Here is a 22,004-nt window from a genome sequence, read left to right as displayed (position 1 = left end):
TCACACAATACAGATTTATGTGTTTAAATCGGTAAATAATCCCCCTCCCTCCCCCACATCCCGTCTCTCTTCCCTTCTTTACAATCTCATTTTTTCCTTTTTGCCTCTTTTTCTTCCCCCTTTCCTCACCCCTCCCTTCTTGGTTTCTTCTTTTACCCACCCTTCTCTTTCGTCTACTCTTTAAAGTTATTTTTACTAAAGAATAGTTCACACATTTTAGTGTGTGTGTGTGTGTGTGTGTGTGTGTGTGTGTGTGTGTGTGTGTGTGTGTGTGTGTGTGTGTGTGTGTGTGTGTGTGTGTGTGTGTGTGTGTGTAGGAGCGTGTGTGTAGGAGCGTGTGTGGAGTGCAGTGGCAGTAAAATCAACAGTCTAAGTAAGCCTCAGACATTCTATGGAGGCTGTGCATGAGGATGATAATGTGTAATATTAGGCTCAGCAGTTAAAGCTGAGTGCTTGTCAAAGTAATGTACATGCTGTGGGATGTAAATCCCACTGAGAGCTGGACTCCACGAGCATGACAGCTCCACATTCATGCTGTGGTATGTCACATGTCACATGCATAATTGTGATGTCAGCATTGACATGGCAATTACCCCATTTTCTTTGTTCGTAAATGGAGATATAATAGTCCCCAGAATTATCTGAGCAAAAATTAACGAGAATGTGGCGTCAAGAATGGTCAAACATGATTTATAATAATGAATAAACATCTTCAAAAGTTGATATGACCTTTTTATATTTTATATAGTTATGAATTATGGAATGTTTTCTGTCAGGAGCAAGAAATATACTGACACTTTTATCGATGAAGATGTCAAGAAATAAAGAGTGTGACTCTGACGCTGGACACAGCTCTCCATTTTCCATTTACAACCAATGTTGTATTTTTATGGTTTGTTTTTTGGCCCAGAGCGTCTGTTTTAAACACCCATTAGTTTACAGGCCCTGATGTGCACTGTACTGTATGGTCACAGTGGGCTCTGCTGATTTCAGTGTTAACAAACAGTAAGAGAGAGAAGAGACTGTAACAATTCGCCTTGTTTAGGAAAAAGGGGGAAATTACTACGCTATTTTAAAAGGAGCACGGGCGGACCTGTCACACTGTGTACGGGCGCCATCGCCTGACCAATTTACAATAAACATGTCTCTGAATAATCCTTCATTTCAATGTCTAGTTCTTATTGTTGGAATATAAAGTATCTAACTAATGAGGGAAGTGGTCTGAGATAAGATAACTTCACTGTTTTCTGTCCTTTCACCCTCTGACTCCACAACATGACAGCTCATTTGACTAGATTTAAAGATAAAAAAATGCCAAATTCAATCAGACCTATAGAGGAACACATGGGACTCATGACGGAGGACGATACCTCACAGAACACGTCTTCATCTAAAACTCTACGGGCTCGAGGGCTCTTATCCACTTCTAAAGGAGCATTGAGTTACTATCTCCTTCTCTGCAAAGTTTTTTTAGCGCCATGACATCGGCACAAATTTGAACTTGAAGCATACCCCCAACATTTTAGTCATTAATTGCACTTGAACAAACATCAGTGTGATACGAACAACTGAAAATGACAGAAACCACATTTGAGAAAGTTTATTCAATGCGTACCTTTTCTTTTTGGTCCATGTCCCATCCACCGACATGGAGGAGGCAGAGTGTATGGCCTATACTGCAACCAGCCACCAGGGGGCGATCAAGATGATATCTGTATCTGATCACAGTCTCTCATGCTTCCCTCCTCAGCGCGGTCGTCCCCCCTCACTGTGCTCTGTGGTAGACAGTGAAAGTGAAAGTGCATCAGGGCGTTTTCAGCGACTGGAGGGAGTTTTCTTGATTCTGCAGCAGATTGTGGGGCCGACATGTCAGACGCGTCCACATCCAGAGACTATCAGTCCATTTCGTAAGTAGGCTTCTTACATTAAGGTGGTTGAAATAAGAGGCTGTTTATCAACCCGTCAGGTATTTACCACTCTGTGTCCCGGAGGAAAGCTCGAGCTGATGATGTTTTTATTTGACCTTTATGCAGCTTTGTTAAGTTGTGTCGACTGAAAGTTTCTCTGTCTGTGTTTTTATTTCAGAGACATGCCGCAGATATATCCAGGTGAGAAAACACGTTCAATGTGTTTATACTGTGACAACATATGTTTCTACCGTTTATCAACCATTTGAGTATTTGAGTTTGTGGAGAATCAAAAGTGAAAGTGAATTTCTCCATTGTCACTGTGGCACTAATGACTATTTAATTTGATCTTATTCTTTGCTAGAAACTAGAATGTCTCTGAATAATCCTTCATTTCAATGTCTAGTTCTTATTGTTGGAATATAAAGTATCTAACTCAGGGGTGCCCAATACGTCGACCGTATAAGGTAGTGTGGGTCGATCGCCTCACGCATGCACGATTGGACATGAGGCAGTCACGTGGACGCTCCGGCTCTCTCACGCCGGGTTCACACAGGATGCGTGGCGGCGGTGGATACCAACATTATTTGGTCGGTAGATCTTGTTGAGCTGGTCATTTCAAGAGTAGCTCACAAGCCTATAAAGTGTGGGCACCCCTGATCTAACTAATGAGGGAAGTGGTCTGAGATAAGATAACTTCACTGTTTTCTGTCCTTTCACCCTCTGACTCCACAACATGACAGCTCATTTGACTAGATTTCAGTGTTTCTGATATATTAAACGAGAAATACATATTTAAAATAGAATAAATAATAATAAAAGTGTCATATGGGAAACCGACTCTAAATCAAGTCAGATATTATTGCTGCCATCACAAACAGGCCACTCCTCTTTTTTCAGATTTTAACATGTCCTCTATTTTATATGAGTATAATTTGATATAATCATAATATAATGTAATAATTACAAAAACGTTAAGTAACTTTCATGTCATGTGACCCACTGATTTCAAACCAATGCCGAATATTTGTTGTTACTCTTGATTAACAGGACACACCTCTTTTTTAGTAGATTTTAAATTGAGTCAGTTGCTAATTTAATGAATTTTGATGCGGTTCAGTGTAAGAACACACACGTGACATCGCTCAGGATGTGTTGTTGCACAAAATCCTGATGCAGATTAATGATCATGTTCTTCTCCTCTGTTTTGCCTTCAGAGTCCTGGAGTAAGTTCTTTCTGGTCCTGACTGGAAAAACGAACGACACTCATGGAGACTTTGTAAACATGATTAAAAACAACGGACACACTGAGGTCACCGCTCCTGAAGAATGTGACTACTGTCTGCTCTTCTGTCCCATCACTTCAAATGAACTGGCAATGGGTTTGTCCCTCAGACACATTCCTGGTGAGAAATGAGTGGGTGGAGACCAAAACAGAGCAAACAGGAGAGTAAATACAACACTGAGGTTCATTAGGAGGCCAGAAACGATGCTAATGTTGGTCCATCTGCTAGATGTGTGTGATCGTTGCCATATCAACTTAAAGAAGTAGTTATAGCTTGGATTGAAAATACAGGAAAAGGTGAATAAAAAGAGCCACAGAAACCAAACGGATCTCGTTACTTTCCACTTGTGTCCGACTCAGTTGCTTGTCGTGTTTTTCTCTGTTCTTACAGAAAATAAGCCGACGATCCTGGTGGTGATGTATCACACCTTTGAGCTTAACCAAGTAGTACCCGACAGCAGGAGGCTGACGGACGACCCGCACGTCCACCTCAAAGTGAACTGTCTGTTCTATGAGCAGAAACTGCTGAAGTCTGACTGCAACGATATCGCGCGGTTTGAGATCCAGAAGTTTCTTGGATTTCCCCAGGTGACGACTGGATTTACCGACATATTACTGTTACTGTTTAAAGATCACGATGCCGTTTGATTATCATCACTCATGTTTTTCTCTCGTTTTCTTTATTGTAGAACTCCTTGTCCACCAGCAGGGGTAAGTGTGACTTCAGATTTCTTTGCAAACTCAAAGGGAGGGAGACGGTTGTTTTCTTCAGTTTAACAAGTCCACTTGTTCATTTCTGGCCAAAGTCATGACATCATCGAAATAATCTCAGTATATCTGCTCTATTCCCACCTCCAGTATTAATACTAATACTATTGATCTGATATTAGATGAACCTAATAAACTGGCATCTGTGTACGACTCATAGACTTTGAATAAAGATGGAGGACGCGTCTCCGCTCAGAGTCAGTCTCAGCTGTCAATCATGATGTTTCTCCATATTTTAATAGCATCCAATATTTAAAACTGAAATATCTGGAAAAAATAATTGCACTTGAACAAACATCAGTGTGATACGAAAGACTGAAAATGACAGAAACCACATTTGAGAAAGTTTATTCAATGCGTACTTTTTCTTTTTGGTCCATGTCCCATCCACCGACATGGAGGAGGCAGAGTGTATGGCCTATACTGCAACCAGCCACCAGGGGGCGATCAAGATGATATCTGTATCTGACCATGGTCTCTCATGCTTCCCTCCTCAGCGCGGGGTCATCCACCACCACCACCATGGTCATCGACAGAAAACATTTCCAAGTCTCCAACCCCCGGCGTTCCCTGTGTTCTGTGTTAGTGATACTAAACAAACAGTGAACACGCATGACAACACAAAATCAAAATAAGGAATCTAAAATCTCTTTGAATCTCATTATCACAATTAATTATTCCTAAAGTGAGAAATCTAAAGTGTCATGTATGTGTAATTGTGAAGGTTCCGGGGCTGAAGATTGTCAGGAGAAATGTTATGACGTAGTTTTTCATTCAGGAGAGAAAAATGAAGAAAATGCATTGAAGTGGAATGAAGACAACTCCAGTTTGCCAGATCTGGGCCACAAGGACGACTTAGCAATACCACATGTCAACCAAAAGTGGGAAACGTCAGGCTCACATCAGTTTTGTCCAGAAGAGCCGCATTAATGCCTGAAGTGGCCCTCATCTGTATCATGCACAGGGGAAAGTTATTGCAAATTGAAAAGTGAGCAGCTTGAAAAGGTTGAAACTATTGTCTTAAAACAATATGAGCTTCAAATCAAGGCGACAGACAATGAGCGAGGGAGAAGGAAACTAACTCACTATATCTAAATCAATGTAAAAGTTATCTCAAGTTATAATGGTCTTATAGTTATAATGGTTTTATAGTTTTAACGCCGATTTTAAGATGGACTTGAAAAAGCAAATTGTTTCATGCGGATTAAAGAGTAAATTGGTGTCAGCAGTAACTTATGCTTTTGAGAAATAGGTTTTCTGTCATGTTCAAAGTTGTGTCGACTAGAATCACACGTGCTCCGATCCGATGAGGTTTCCAATGAAGACTCACTTTTTAAAAAAATACTGATTGTTGCTGCTTTATGCTGCTTGAAATATTAAGATCACATTTATAATCGTCATGTTTTTGCCGCTTGTCTCTGTAAACGTTGTTTTCCACTTGAAAATGAATCAATAAAGGTCTCGTGAAACTTTTCTGTTTCGTCTGTTTCAGTTTTGTTGATGCGACTTTACAAATTTGACTTTAAGGTCCAGCGCATCTCCGGCAGACTCTCTGCACCGTGAAGAGAAGCAGCAGCGCCAACACCAGAAGGTTTCTGACCACAGAACCCGGCAGGACTGAAGTCGTGCTAAATCCATTCAAGTGAAGAAAGATGTGCCCTGAAAACAAAACTTCTTCGGTGGAGGTAAAGATAAAAAAATGCCAAATTCAATCAGACCTATAGAGGAACACATGGGACTCATGACGGAGGACGATACCTCACAGAACACGTCTTCATCTAAAACTCTACGGGCTCGAGGGCTCTTATCCACTTCTAAAGGAGCATTGAGTTACTATCTCCTTCTCTGCAAAGTTTTTTTAGCGCCATGACATCGGCACAAATTTGAACTTGAAGCATACCCCCAACATTTTAGTCATTAATTGCACTTGAACAAACATCAGTGTGATACGAACGACCGAAAATGACAGAAACCACATTTGAGAAAGTTTATTCAATGCGTACCTTTTCTTTTTGGTCCATGTCCCATCCACCGACATGGAGGAGGCAGAGTGTATGGCCTATACTGCAACCAGCCACCAGGGGGCAATCAAGATGATATCTGTATCTGATCACGGTCTCTCATGCTTCCCTCCTCAGCGCGGGGTCGTCCACCACCACCACCATGGTCATCGACAGTAAACATTGCCACGTCTCCGACTTTTATTTCAGAGACATGCCGCAGATATCCAGGTGAGAAAACACGTTCAATGTGTTTATACTGTGACAACATATGTTTCTACCGTTTATCAACCATTTGAGTATTTGAGTTTGTGGAGAATCAAAAGTGAAAGTGAATTTCTCCATTGTCACTGTGGCACTAATGACTATTTAATTAGAGCCCGAGCACCTCCGGTGGGAGGCCCTATTGTATTTCGAAGGATTTGTATTTCCCTTTTGGGCTTTTTCAGGGCCTAGCCATGCTCAAATTCATACCAAAGTTTGCAGGAAATTCAAAACCCCAAAAAGTAATTGTATTCTGGAGTAATTAGAAATGGGCGTGGCAAAATGGCTCAACATCTAAGGAAAAGCCCCTCAGTTAGCTTTCACCGATCTTCACAAAAATCGTAGCCCAGGTGTATCATGACCAGACAAAAAAAAGTCAGTGAATGCCGTGTACTTCAGTGTTTATGCTTCAGTCTCCCTCAAAATACATTTGTGTAACAATAGCCCCCCCATGAAGATATTTATATGGTTTTAAGGAATGGGCGTGGCAAAATAACTGACTAGCGCCCGCCATTTTGACTTTAGTGTCCATTTTGGCCATTTTCCACTTTTTTACTTTGACGAACTTGTCGTAGGGCTTTCATCAGATCAACTTCATATTGAGGTGAGTGTCATCTAAACAAGATGGAGATATAAACTACCTCGAATTTCGCTTTTTCGTCACACGGTGTGACCGTGGCGTGGCGTAGAATCTTGATGATTCGCCAAGAAAGAGGGATTTATTATAACTCCTCTGTGCATTGTTCCATCAGCCTCAAACCTCAGTCACACATTCACAGTTCCGCCCTGATCAGATCCATGTGTCAATATTAACTTGTTGTCAAAGCCCCTCCTGCTGGTGACAGGAAGTGACATGTTTTATACTTTGATGAACTGCTCCTGGCTGCTTTACAATATGCAGCTCAAATGAGCTGAGACAAGTTATAGGAGCATGGTCAGAATTGTGACATTTCCTCAAACCTTGTAAACATTGAGGTGCGGCGAAGGATCATCCTTCGCCAAAGGACACGATGTTGTCATAACTCCAGTGTGCATTGTCCTATTACAACCTAACTTCTGTCTCATGATCAGAGTCCAAGCCTGAACATCTCTATGTGTCAATATTTCCTCAGGGTCATAGCGCCACCTACTGATTCGCCATGAAACAGGAAGTACTTTGTAAATCCACTCTGCATTATCCAACCGGCCCCGAACTACTGACCTATGATCACAATCCTGACCTGAACAGCTCCATATATTAATATTAGTGCAGGGTCATAGCGCCACCTACTGATCAGTGTGAAAATGAAGTTGTTGTAACATGGTCCAATTGACACAAAATTGCTCACGCTACATCAGAGCCCCTACTTGAACAGATATATTAGTCTGTATGTAATAATACTGATGGCGCCACCTACTGGCAACAGGAAATAAGCTTTGTTTTACAACTATCCTTCAATTTACATAAAATTTTCACAGTGTGATGTGCAATTGATAGTGTGGACCGTAATGAGCAATTAGCAGGCAAGGATCGACATCGCGTGACGGACGCAGGAAGTGAAGTGTTTGTCCTTGCCGCAGTGCGCAAAACACATGCAACACAGAGACGTGCGCTTGGTCATTGATCGCTCTCTCCACTAACTGCAACAGGCTTCAAAATGTGTGTGCTCGGGCCGTTAGTGCTACAACGTAGCCCTTGTTCAATATTATTTCTTAATGTTTTATGTAAAAAAATTGTGTGAATGAATGATTCCAATCAAACTGTAGTAATAGTAAACATGTTGCTTTTTTTGACCATCTTCCACTATCACATCTGCATTAGCAAGTTTTATTCTCTGAAAGAAAGTGACCAGAAATTTGAGCTAAGGCTTGATAGATATTTATTAATTAATCAATCAAGCGATCTATACAATCATATTTGTATAGCCCATAGGCATAAATCATAGTTTATCTTTTTAGGCTTAACAAGGTGTGATATCCTTTGTCCTTAATATTAGCAAGAGTAAGGAAAAAAATACCCCCAAAAAACTATTGACAATGGATACAAAATGTAGAAACCTCAGAGAGAGTCACATGTGAGGGATCCCTCTCCTGGGACAGAGTACAATAGATGCCGCGTGTAACTGAACGCATCAACACAATAACAGTATTTATAACACTGATGACAAAAGGCAGCGTCTAACGTTAACAAAGAGGTGTGTCAATGATTGAAGCATGTGTTTGAAGCAAATGTCCAACAGAGATGGAGGGAGCAGTAATGGCAGTTGTAATGATTGAGGTGTTGTCAGTAATGGTGGTATACTTTGTTCTTTTTTCATATACAAGTACAGCTGGGGCTCATCTGCATAGTAGTATTTCATGGTCGTAGTAGTGTGTGTGTGTGTGTGTGTGTGTGTGTGTGTGTGTGTGTGTGTGTGTGTGTGTGTGTGTGTGTGGGTGAGACTGGTAATATAGCAGAAGGGGCTTAAAGGACAATGGATCTGACACTGAGAGGAGATTAACAGACCAGAGAGAGAAAAAATGAAAACAGCCTCTACATTTCCCCACATAGACCTCAATCTAGATCCACTGCACTCAGTTCTCATTCACTTAGCAGACTTCCGTCTTTGCATTACATTTATACATTTACATTCACAGATATGCAGAAGCAGATTGCATCAAGAAACATTGGTGTTATAACGTTGTATCAACATTTTAGTACAAGATTTCTCAGTTTTTATAAGAGTGTAGGTATTTTAATGGGAATGGGATAGGGATTTATGACACTTGGATACCATTGGATAACATTTTCAAAAGCATTAGCTACCTATCTTTTTGTCTTGCTGGGAAATACAACAATAAACCTGTTTTTAATGTGGCCACTCCTCAGCTCCTCTCCAACTTTACCTCTTACTAGCTCAGTGTCTGTTGTAAATCTGCCTGGAATCTTCTGTTCTCTTGGCCTGTGTTAATACTCCAGAGCTACTTCAGAATTATTCCATGTCATTAGTGAGTTCTCCTCAAACAGTTCTACAATATAAAGTCACTTCTATTGTTTGTGTGCTGGACGTTGTGTACAGAGCTTACAGTCTATGCAGAGTGAAGTTTGTGTTCATCTTACCTGCATGTTTTGATTTTAAAGTTGAATGGTACTGGATTTGCTTTCATACTGTTTCTATGGCTTATACGTACAGTTTTCTTTCATACATTACATGTCGACTATTTCAAGGTTTTCAGTCTGTTAAGCAACCAACACAAACTTCAGACCACAACTTTTCAAAGTAAAAGCTCTGTAATTCTGCTCATTATAAAGCAAAGCAGCAACAAAACAAACATTGTGCTTTTACTTTTAGGCCAAATTGCAAACAGAAAGTGATTCTGTGAATGTTACTGCCAATGACGGAGATCAGATCAGAAACCATGAATGTCTGTGTCAGTCTGACACCGAAATTATCAAAATGATCTGGCGGTGATTTTGATAATGGTTTGACCCAGTTACTGACCACTGCTGTGGTTTATTAGAGGACATAGAGGAAGACATGTTCAAGACAGTCCACAGACTGACTGTGAGCACGGCCACAGAGCACTGGCCGCCTGTTCATTCATTTTTTATTAATATTGAACATATTGTGACTCAAAATCGCAGTAAAGTCAGCACTGCACTTCCTCTGGCAATATACAATACCCATGCCAAGAGGGGAGCTGATTAGATGAACAGTTCAGTCGTTTGTGGAATTAGTTGGACCATGCACTTCACTCTACTTTTGGATACAACCTGTATCCAGCTGCACCACAGTGTAACCTGTGGCATCTTCTGACTTTGTTGCTTTGGGCTTAATGTTCCTGTGCAGGCCCAATTTAGGTTATAATTTCATTTGCTTAGTGTCCATCTGCTGCATAAAACACTGTTCAACTGGTAATCCCCAAGAAACTAGCAGCTGGGTCAGCAGAGCAGACAGCAATACTGGTGATTTCTGTCCCACTGAGCCAGACACTCACAGCTAATCATCAATCTAATTTTTGATTATATTTGTTGTTGTCTTTCGCACGGCGCTGTCTGGAGATCTCCTGTCAATCACACCTTGACCAGCACTGTCAGCGTTTGGATGTATCAGGATATGAAATTGATGTGAACATATTCATTACATTCACTACGTTTTAGGATTCTTTTGGAGCTCTGTTGAACCCCTGTGAGGTTTAGGCAGTGACAAAGTGTGGAAATGATAAGAATATAAGGAAATCCAATGGATCTACCTGCTGCCCAAACTGCCCGCTTTTTGTCATGTCTTCATCTCCCTGTACATGTCACATGCTCTTCCATATTTCTCTCTTTCTTGTCCTCTTCTCCCTTTATTTCTGTCCCCCTGTGCCAATCCCCTTCTGGATAATCTGTAGCTGTAATCTGTCATCTGTCATTGTTTCTCTTCATGGGACATTTGCAATGAGGCCAGATTATCATCTCATACCATGACCTGACCAGGCAGGATGAGACAAAATACACCCACTCATACACAGATGGACACTCCCTCACTCACTTCCTCACTCGCTCACTCACGGAGAGAGAAACAGAGAGAGAGATGTGCTGTAGGCTACAAGCAGGTACAGAGAGGACAAGAGAACAGGATGAAATACAGATACAGCAAACATGTGTGTGTGTTTGTGTTTCACAGTTCTGGTCCCAGAACACAAACAACATGTGTCCTCTCTGTACCTGCTTGTAGCCTACAGCACATCTCTCTCTCTCTCTGTCACTCAGAACACAATGACCTAAAAAATACAGGCAGCATCACAATATGGATCACCGCTGCTTTTTGAGGCATTAGGATTTGAATAAAATTGTAGGTCATCCAGGTTTTTACATCCTTAAAACATGCTTGGAGTTAAATTAGCTGATGAGTTTTTTGTTTGTTTCATAGATAATTATATCTGGATAATGTGGTAATAGAGTAAATATAAGGTCAATGAAATTGGGCTGAGCACATAACCCTGAGAAACCCTGTGATTACCTTCAACTCTACTTCCAGCTACACCTCCTGTTATCTTTACAGGTAGGGAATCTCACTGTAGTGTGACTACTGTCTGGAATTCAACAGTGACAGTATCTCCGAAATATAGTTCCACGATCATTATCCACTACAGCTCTTAAGGTGGAATGTTTTCTTGCGTCTTTTGTGAATTACTCAATACACCTTAAATATCCGTAGGATAACTATGAGCATTCCATTTGTTTGTACTGCCTTTCTTGCGTGATAAAGGCTTAAGTTATGATTCAATTTTCAAGCACTTAAATACGCAGCTGCCTGTGACTGGAGAGGATGCCCATAAAAAAAAAAGAGTGTGAACCTAATCTTTAACGTTATTGTGTGCAAAACCAAAACAATGTGCTTTGTTCCTGTGGGGAGACACGGTGCAGAGTGAAGCCATGAATCTGTGTGTGTTCATCAGCTGATGTTGATGCCACAAATGACAAATCCACAGTCATCCTTATTTAAGTTGAGTCAAATAATAAACAGCCAGTACATTAGAGTGTTAGTTTAAATCTGGCCACCAGCACTGACAGACATGTGGCCAAACAAACAAGACTGTTCACTGTGTCGTGTGTGTTAGTAGTGTGTAGTGTGAGTCTCACTTCCACTTTTACAGAGTTACTGACGCAGTTTTCTCTTTAAACCCAGTCAGTGAAAGTTGAGATGATGATTAACAGAACAAATTAACCTCAGTCCTGACTTCACCACGCAGGAGAAGAGAAGAAAAAGTGTGAGGAAGAAAAGAACAGAGGCAGACAAAAGAGAGGATGAGAAACAAATAAAAAGAACGAGGGTTTGAAAAACATGAGAGGACGGCAAGTAAGTGAAAGAGGAGAATAGGAGAGAGGGGGAAAGATATTCAGGTTACGACAGAAATAACACAAACAGGAAGTTTGTGTCAACGGCAGAGGAAACCACATCTCTGCACTAAGAAACCACCTTCGTCTCTTTCTTCCTCCTCCTCCTCCTCTCTGTCTGTCTGCCTTCTCCTAAATGTTCCATTCACCTACTTCAAACACAAGAAATAGGGTCAAACACATCTTATATTATTTTACTAAAAATAAAAAAGTTTACAGTATTTATTTCAAATCACAGACAACAAAAGAAACAATAACACTGATTCCATTATGTTACATCAGTCGAATAGGTGTTGATGATTCAGTATCTGAGTTTGTATCCTTTTAGCCTTTTTTATGAATGTTTTTCTGAATAAAGGAACATTTAATCTTGCATTGTTGTCACTGCTATCACAGTTTTTCCAATGCAGTGTCTAGCTCAGCACAAAGACTGGATGCAGGGGGAAACTGCTCGAGAAAAATACATCCAACTCAAAAAAAGTTCTTAGTTACAGCTCACCTGAGTAGCTGTGTGCACTCACTGTGTACAGCGGCTGTAATAACACAAAGCTCTAATCTCAACTGCTGCTAAAACCATAGTGTGATGGAAATTCATCTTGAGATTTGAAATAATGAAATTCTCAGACTGGAGTTGCCTTTGAGTCTTTTTAATAGTAAGCTCTGCAGAGGTTACCCAACAAGCACAGGTGCTCAAAATGGAACTGGCCGCAAGTTCACAAAAGCCAGAACTTATACAAAGAGGCGTTTCATAAAACATAATATGAAAAAAAGACATGAAAGACATAAGATCATCATCTGTGTCTATCTGCTGTGTCCGTCCGCTGTAGCAGTTGGAAGAAAACATCACCAAATAAGGGCATACACCCTGTTTATCAAGGTCATAGCAGTGAGACACCGCCAAATAAGGGTTCCACCCTGTCAGGTATCACAGCAGTGAGACACTGGTCAGTGGGACTTTCCATTACCTTAGACACTGGTCAGTGGAATTTTCCACTACAATAGTGTATGAGCACAGTGTATAGTGATGGCAAATAACTGTTTCCCAAAATATTGTAAGGTTCTATTAAAATATCTAACATCAGTCAACATGAAAAACCTTGATCTGGTGTCGTTTCTCACACACACAGGTAGAAGAACACTGCCTACTTGAGTTTACATACTGTACATCTATGGTGGTACAATAAGAGAGGCTTATAATAGAATTCATGTATGAATGATAAATTTTACACAATCTTAGAAAATGTCTTGGCAACTAACTCCTCAACAAACAGAGCTGATGTTTCTGCACAGAGATAAATACTGATGATGATGATGATGATGATGATGATGATGATGATGATGATGATGATGATGATGATGATGATGATGATGATTGAGGAATATGCAGATCAGAAGTTGTAGCCGCTGCTCCTGTTGGATGAAGGTTCTCTGCTGTCGCTGACTGTCAGTCGCTCCAGTGCTGATTTGACATCACACAGAAAGAGAAGCCAGATTTGTTATATGACTCTGTGTTTGTGTGTGTGTGTGTGTGTGTGTGTGTGTGTGTGTGTGTGTGTGTGTGTGTGTGTGTGTGTGTGTGTGTGTGTGTGTGTGTGTGTGTGTGTGTGTGTGTGTGTGTGTGTGTGTGTCTGTGTGTGTGTGTTACCAGGGTAGGACAGTCTCTTCTCTCCGTCATTGTTACAAGTGTTCCCTCGATGGTGAGACACTGAGACAGAGACATACAACAAACGTTAAAATTCAAATGATACATCTGCTGTTTTTCTGTCTCAGAACAAAACCAACAGTGTATCAGTCCATATCTCAATACTGTCTGACTATTTTCTATTAAATAATGGAGAATTTGGTCTAATTGATTGACTGATTTATTTAACTGACTGACCATCACCATTCACCAGTGAGTTTAACCAAACTACAGCAGGCTACAACATGTTACCTTTGGTTGTATAACTTCATTCATCAGACTTTGATTCAAATAGTGGTACGGTGTTGCAGTGGTTAGCACTGTCACCTCACAGCAAGAAGGTTCCCAGTTTGAATCCCAGTTTGGCATGTGTGTACCCCCCCCCATGACCCTGAAAGTGTAGCATTACAGATTATGGATGGATGGATGATTCACCCAAGATACATCTTAGAATAAAAGAGTGGAAATCACCACGTGTGTGTGTGTGTGTGTGTGTGTGTGAGAGACTCACCACTGTGACTCTGTGTAGGTCCGACCCAGCGAGTCTGCGACCTGTCGGACACTGAAAACCAACAACACAGTGGCCAGTGAACATGCAAGTAAATACAGTGGTTATACTTTGCACCTGACAGTTGCAGACAGTAGTAGTGGACTCTAGGGGGCTCTGTTTTGGTGAAACATGGTGAGGCATACATTTTGCACCTTAGTGATTTGTAAATATGAATGACAACAACACTAACATGGTGTCTACACCGAAGGCAAAGCAGCAGCAGTATTCACTTGTAGGTCACCTGAATCTTACCATCAATCTGAGACCAGCAAACAGTCACTATAGTAACACATGTCAATTACAGGAAGGTATGTTTCTGTTTACAGACATGTATACCGTGAGTGCTGGATGGTGAAAACACAGCTCAAATGCTTTCACTGCTTTGTAATTAATAGCAATCACACAGAGTCACCTCACCCTGGAGTCACTCCGTGATAATGTGCAACAGTCATAAGGAACATGTTCACCATGAATGAATTATTCTATTCTATTCTATTCTACTTTGCCTGTTTGGTGGAATCCTTTGATTTTCAGTCTTTCTTGGGCATAATCTTTAATCTGACAAGTCTTCTCTAATCTAAAAATATGAGTTCTCAGCTCAATAAGTACAGATTGTGTACAAACATGTGTGCAGATGCACATATAGGCACTGTGTGTGTGTGTGTGTGTGTGTGTGTGTGTGTGTGTGTGTGCGCGTGTGTGTGTGCGCGCGTGCGTGCGTGCGTGTGTGTGTGCGTGTGTGTTTGTGTACTCACGTCTCTTCTGCAGGGCTTTGACGGTGGGTCTGCAGAAGCGGATCAGAAAAAGGACCACCAGCACACAGCCGAGCAAAGCCGTCACCGTTTTGTAGACGTGCAGCTGCTCCTGAACATCTGGTTTGACCTCAACTGGCTCAGCTGGACACACACACACACACACACACACACACACACACACACACACACACACACACACACACACACACACACACAGCAGTGTAACTAAACAGGTCATGCACAGGCTTTGTTGTTTAACTGTGTTGTCTGTCATCAGTTGGTTTTAGGGCTGCTTTGAGAGGAGGATGGAAGCCATGAAAACATGATGAAACAATCCAAGGATTTTTTTAAATGTTAAATGTTCAATTTGACAATATACAGTTCAAAAATCAGAAACAATGGCAAATGAGAGGCTGTGAGACGTGCATGTGTGTTAAGATTGTTTGTAATTTGTATCTTATATCAGTGTAGCTGTAGGCTGCAGTAGTACTTGGCTCAGTTAAGCGGGGGGCACATACAAGTGAGCTGTATGTGATCATTCATAGTGCTGCTATGTGTTGTGTTGTGCTGTAGAAACAGGAGGTGAACTGACAGTGGATATGATGGGACCTGTGTGTGTGTGCGTTTGTGTGTGTTAGAAGTTTGTGTGTGTGTGTGTGAACATTTATAACAACAGACAACCACGCTGCCACTCATGTGCTTCAGTAAGAAGTCCATTTTTGCCTTATCTGTACTATTACAGTTTTCTTATTCACGGTGATAGCACTTTGTGTGCAATAGGAGCCTTAGTCTTGTAACTGATTTAAATCAGAATTTAGCTTTTTTTTTACAGAGGAGAAAACACACACTTGCACACAGAAACACAAATACACACACCCACCCACACACACAAACACACACAGTAGACTTACCTTTGCATTTGACCTTCAGTGCCACACAGCTGATCCTCTGCTCTGCTCTATCCTCTATGATGTGATAACCACTCGGCATGTCTTTGCCTTTCTTCCAGTCCAGTGGGTCTTTACAACCTTTCTTGTTCTCACACACGTTTGTCAAAAGACTCTGGATGGTTTTATTACTGTCATGACAGACATGTGAAGGAGTGGAGTTATGGTGGAGGATTAGTTGTCCCTCACAGTTACCTGTCCACTTGACAGTGAGGAAGCTGCGGACAGGTGAAGAGATGCTGGGGTCGGAGGTGGGGGCAGCATCGGTCGCTGGAGCAGCACTGGATAGGTTGACTTCGTTACTGAAGTTCCCTGTGGGGAGGGCTGTTTGTACTGTTTGTACAGTTAGTTTGAAGGAGACAGACACAAACACACTGGTTCAAAACAAGTCAGAGAGCAGTAACGTTCTGGGACACATTGATGTAAAACATCCGGCATTTTCAGTTTCGGCCCTTGTCTCTGGAGCAGCCTCCCGCTCAGAGTTCTGCAGACTTGACTGCAGCTGTTCAGTCCCTCCTTTAATTTAATTTAATTTAATTTAATTTAATTTAATTTAATTTAATTTAATTTAGTTTAATTTAATTTAATTTAATTTAATTTAATTTAATTTAATTTAATTTAATTTAATTTAATTTCTCCTAAGGGGGTTTATTATTATTATTGTTATTATTTATTATTATTATTATTATGACAACAGGACAGTTTTTAAAGCAAAATCCCTTATTAATATTCATGATGTGTGTTGGTTTTATTGGTTTTACTTACAGTTTATTCTCTTTATTCTAAGTTTAATTGTATTTTAATTGTGTGAGGCATAAAAATCATAAATAACGGAGCTCTTGACAATTACATAAAAATGATCAAATAATCATACATAATACAGAACTCAAAAAGGGGAAGTCTTAGCTGCACAGTGTGACAGATTAAATACCTTTGACAGGTAGAACGAGAATCATGTCAGTACCAACCCACTGCTCTAATGTCAAATAAGTAAATATCAATACGTATTTTGTTCCTTCTGCTGTATAAGATAAGAAGAGAAAAACACATCCAGTATGCTTGTACTGAACCAACCCATAATGTTACATTACAATCCAGGTCTTTCTATTGAAAACCAGTGAAGTATTCATCTGTTTTATATATTAATTCATAGTTCAACTTACATTATCTAATTTTCTGATCCAATCACTCTTTATTCAGCTGGAACACTGTAAATGTTCTCACATGTGTTCATGATAATTTCTCGCTCATGTTTATGAAGCAGATCTCAGCAAGAAGAGTCAGACCTCTGTCACCTTTTTCAAATTACACGTTCTGATGCTCTTCACACCACAAACCGCTTTCTATTCAGCGCCGCTGTGTTGGGTTGGCGGAACAAGTTTCAGCAACATTGATTTCAAAGTCTATGCATACAGAAGTGAAACTATCTGCACGGCCAGATACAACTGTGGGCAAATATGTAAATTATTTTTTTGTTATTTGGGGCGAAGCAAGGTTTTATAAGTTCTGTTAAAAAGTCTATTAAAAACAGATCGTTTGCTTTTACTGCCTCCAATGAGGTTGTGTTTTCATTGTCTGTCTGTTTGACATAATTACTCTGCTCACATGCTTGATTTATATCTCAATGCACTGAATGTGTTGCAGCAGTTAAAGAGAGGTTAAAATATAAACTATACGCATATACAAACCAGACCTGTTTTCTGTAACCTAGTGTGACCTTAGCCTACAGGTAATGACTCTTTTAATATGTCAAGACTATTCTGTCGATCTCTATCTGTTCTTCAAACCAGTAAAAATGATTTTGTTAAACTTGACATAAGCAATAAAAGTTCAGTTTTGAGTTGAAGAGACTTCAGTTGTAAATATCTTTAATATAATTGTACTGTTCAAAGCAGGAAAGGTGCTCCCAGCGAGTGGAGAAGCACCAAGATACTTTACATCCGTTCAGCAAAAGTGTAAATGTTCATCAGCATTATCAGTAAGATACACCAAAACTAAGAAGAATAAAATCAGGCAGCACAATGGGCCCTATAACACTGTATAAAGTAATATTGGTTTGTATTGTTTGGACAATATAATAGTATATAAATATGAAGACACCAGACTTTATTTTCCTGCAGGCACAATAGGGCAAATACAGTTTTTATGCAATTATCCAAATTTGTTTGTGTTTGCGCCTGTTTGAATTTCCTGGCTCCAGACAATGATTTTAGTTTGGTGTCGATGTGGGACGAGCGCAGCCGAGCCTCTGTTCATGCTGATATATTAAAACCTGTTCCAACCTCAATAACTTAAATATTTACCCCTCAATCAAATATTTTCTTTCTGAAACACTGCCAACAGTGGGATCCTTTGCAGTGTAACCCTGTGACCCGGAGCTCTGCAGAAACTCAACATCGCTGTTCTACGCGATGAGTGAGGCGCCCACGGCAATTTGTGGAAAGTCAGAACGTTTTCGTGTAGTTGATTAAACCCCTGTCACGTTCCTCACACAGCTGCAGAAATTATACTGGAACGATTACAAAATATCAGACATATCACCTCTTGCCAGTCTATTTGCAATTGTGGCTCATACACAAAAAAACATCATCAGGCCAAGCACTGACGATACTTGATCTCAGACGTATCAAAGATATAACATTGTTTTCTAATAAAATAAAAAAAACTCCCTGTCCACTGCTGTAGAGTTTGATTTCCATCAGCCGCTTCAAACATTCACTGGCCTGGATTTAATCTCTCACTGTCTCATTAGCCATTTAAGGTGAAAAAGGTCTGTTGCCTGAAACAAAGATTGAAATACCTTTATACTGTAATATAATGAATCACTTCTCTCATCCCAGCTCATATTATTAACACTGCATTAGTGGGAGCTTTGTTTCCCGGAACACAAAATGAGGAATCTGACATAGGAGGTGGGTTTGACTCTAATAACACATCCAGACTCAAACCCACTGCACAGAGATTTACAGATGCTGTGACAGAGGATTGTCGATCTGTGGAAACTTGACAGTGTGTTACAAAGTCATCAAACCGAAGGGTGTTCTAGAATGAATTGGATTTGTCATTGCACACCTCACTGTGTCTAACAATACAACTCAGACCTGTGCAGAATGGAGGTAATGCAGCTTTTTAATGGCAGAGCTGCGGATGTGATCTTACTGGTGTAGACATCCGGCAGCCACAGCCCCAATCAGTCCAGCAGCCCCTGGACTGATTGTGAGCTCTCGTTTTATTTTGAAATTAATTTCTTTGAGTGTTAGGTGTGATTTGACTTTACATCTTTGTGTTTTCCTGTCCTGCACAGGTTGGTTTCACCTGTTACCTATTTCTCTTACCTGCCCCGTGTATTAAAGTCTTTGGTTGTGGTTGAAGAGTCTGTTTTTGCTTAGAAATGTTCCTGACTGAGTGAAATGACCTGGAGCTTTCGGTGGCAGCCATGACAGGAGCTGCTCGAATTCTTGAAATGTTGAGGAAAGGAGCTTTAATGATTCCTATCTCATCTCCTCTAGAATAGACCATAAACATAAGTTATATACGCAGAGACGCCATTGGCGGCTGGACCGTACCTCTATGTTACTGCCATATTAGACCAGACTGGCCCGTAAACAAATACAAGAAAACAGGGGAGCTGTTTATAAAGTTATAATGTTTTCAGTGAGTTATTAAATATATACAAAAACAAACAAATTGCATTAGTTAGGATATGATAACTGCAGGGGGAGTGAGGAGTGTGTATTATGTCATAAAGAAATGTAAAAACTAGTGGCTCTGTTTTCAGTAAAGCACATTGCATGGCCTCTGTATGATACTTAGCTTAATACATTTGCCTTGTTATGCCTTGCCTTATGTATTTCATTGTTGTGAAAGAAAACAGATGTGGCCTACAACAAGACAATTACAGATACAAATGATTATTAAAAAAGAAAGAGCTTCAATGATTTGCAGAGGGGAAATTCAGTTGTTAACAGCAGTGGTAGAATATATTTCCATGATATGTATTTTATTATATAAAAATAAATATATTACTTTCCATACTTCTAATTATATTGCATGCTATAGAAATAGTATGGACTATAAGAGCAATACAGTAAAAAGTCAGATGTAATAGAAGTAAGTATTACTTATTATATTATTATTATTATTCTTAACCAGTAAATACAACAAGATTTAGAGTAGTATTAGAAAAATATGATATTATGTTACTAGGATATAATAATAATATTATATTATGTTGATAATATCAAATAGTACGTAGCACAGGTTACCACTTGATAACAGCAGTATAATTTGGAAATAACTAAATAACAATACGTATTTTTAATACAAGAAAAATGTATGAGTAGTGGATCAAATATAATATTAATAATATTGATAAAAGTAATAATAATGTTTGTTTTATTATTTTTAAGTTTTGGGCCGCTATGTTCCGCTCACTCTTCAGTGGTTCATCTGTTTTGTTCCTGGATGACTCCAAGCTGTTTTTGCCACATTACAGTAACTTGACAGTAAACTCTCCTTTACACACAGAGTTATCATTAAATTTGAGTTATAATAAAAATATGTTTATTACATTTGTTTTCATGTCATTTGCATCACTAATGCATCAAAATAATGTGGAGGGGCCCATTAGCGTATATGAGCTAAATTTTATTATTCTTGTTTGGAAACCAACCGTCTCTGATTTGTTGTGAGGGAACTCAGTGACGTAGTAATAAAGAAATGAGGGAGTGTACTGATTATTATTATTTTACAATTTCAGTGAGTAGTTACTGCTCTGTGTTGCTTAGCTGCTGTTTCAGAGTCAACAACAAAACCTCATAAGGAAAGTTGTTAAACTTATTAACAACTGATTCAGTATTGTAGTATCTGCCAGTCACTTTACCATAATCTGCTTTGATCCTGATGTCAGATTTATTGAGGAATTATATATTTATGATCTGAACAACCTTCCTGAGTCGCTCCTCACTCGGAACGAGTGTAAAATAAGTCTGCTGTTAGTTCTGCTAGCATGAAGACTTGAGTGCAGACCCTGTCTGAGGCAAACATACGTCAAACACCACAGAGAGACAACATCAGGAGTTCGAAACAGAAAGTTGTTGCTGTAAAAATGATTTTCTCACCCTGGTTTATATATCTGTTGTGTATCAAATGCATCAAGATACATTTCTGTGTATAACATATTTTGTTGAGTTTTTTGTCTTAGCTTCTTTCAGTTCAGTTCAGGCCTTGGAATGTCCCAGTATCTCAGTGGGTTAAGGTTAACACTGTTCCAAACCAGCTGCCTGGTTCTTCTTCAATATTCAGTTTGTGCCAAAGATGACGTCCACTTACCAGCAGTAATGAGTAAAAGAGCCGAGATGGTCACAACAGTCTTGAAATCCATAACAGTGCCAACAAACAACAAGTGGAAGAAGACAGACAACACGACGAGAGGCGACACAAGTCAGATCAGACACTAACAACAGAAAAAGTGATTAGAGAGGAAACAGAACAGAGGTGCAACTCCCCCCCCCCCTCTTCTCTCTCTCTCCATTCAGTGAATCACTTCATCCACCTTCTGCTGCTGCTGCTTGTGCAAAAGTGCAGATTTCCTCCCTTCAAAGCAAGCGGCAGAGCGAGGAGGGGGAAGCAAGAAGCGATGATGAGAAGGGAGGAAGAGGTAAAGGGCAGAGTGATGTGACTCTAGCCTAATTTGACTTTTTCAACATGTTTGTGAGTCATGAACCTCTGCTCTATAGTAGAATACTGTACATGAGTGCTTTGACAGGGAAGGTTGAGGCGGGAAATGCAACATTATTAAAATGGCTCGGAAAATTTCCCTTTACTTACTGATTACATGTTAAGATACATCTCTTTTTTTTTCTTTTTTTTTCACTTTGCATACCTTTCACACATTCAAGCACTGACTTCCATTTCCTACAGTAGTTAAGGTAAAGCTTACTATTAGTTCAATAAATGTAATTTACTGTAACCCCTGATTATGGCCCTGGTCTTCCTTATTTTGT

At 39.9% G+C, this 22,004-nt stretch overlaps 1 protein-coding gene and 1 long non-coding RNA gene across 3 annotated transcripts in view; one reads left to right on the top strand and one right to left on the bottom strand.

Annotated features, from left to right (window-relative positions):
- LOC118124229 overlaps positions 1 to 21,495 on the bottom strand; it is a 30,311-nt gene extending 8,816 nt beyond the window's left edge. The window contains exons 1-6 of one of the 2 annotated variants that reach the window (XR_007034973.1): positions 21,331 to 21,495; positions 15,964 to 16,332; positions 15,053 to 15,193; positions 14,259 to 14,309; positions 13,712 to 13,771; positions 13,368 to 13,525 (exon numbers count right to left, since the gene is read on the bottom strand). Coding sequence is in view for 1 of the 2 variants with exons in the window: in XM_035181922.2 (XP_035037813.1) it covers positions 13,455 to 13,525; positions 13,712 to 13,771; positions 14,259 to 14,309; positions 15,053 to 15,193; positions 15,964 to 16,332; positions 21,331 to 21,382 (744 nt within the window). In the remaining variant the exon portion in view is untranslated. Of the gene's footprint in view, positions 1 to 12,881; positions 13,526 to 13,711; positions 13,772 to 14,258; positions 14,310 to 15,052; positions 15,194 to 15,963; positions 16,333 to 21,330 lie in introns of those variants that run through there. The other variant, XM_035181922.2, reaches the window with a different exon arrangement.
- On the top strand, positions 1,773 to 3,272 carry LOC124855052. The gene is made up of 3 exons (XR_007034974.1): positions 1,773 to 1,907; positions 2,086 to 2,108; positions 3,125 to 3,272. It is a non-coding gene; the product is annotated as an uncharacterized LOC124855052 (long non-coding RNA).
- Positions 21,496 to 22,004: the final 509 nt, after the last annotated feature.

This window comes from Hippoglossus stenolepis, chromosome 2 (assembly GCF_022539355.2).
Source record: "Hippoglossus stenolepis isolate QCI-W04-F060 chromosome 2, HSTE1.2, whole genome shotgun sequence".
Lineage (NCBI taxonomy): Eukaryota > Metazoa > Chordata > Actinopteri > Pleuronectiformes > Pleuronectidae > Hippoglossus > Hippoglossus stenolepis.
Note: the sequence above shows the minus strand (reverse complement) of the source record. Positions and strands in the feature narration are given on the sequence as shown.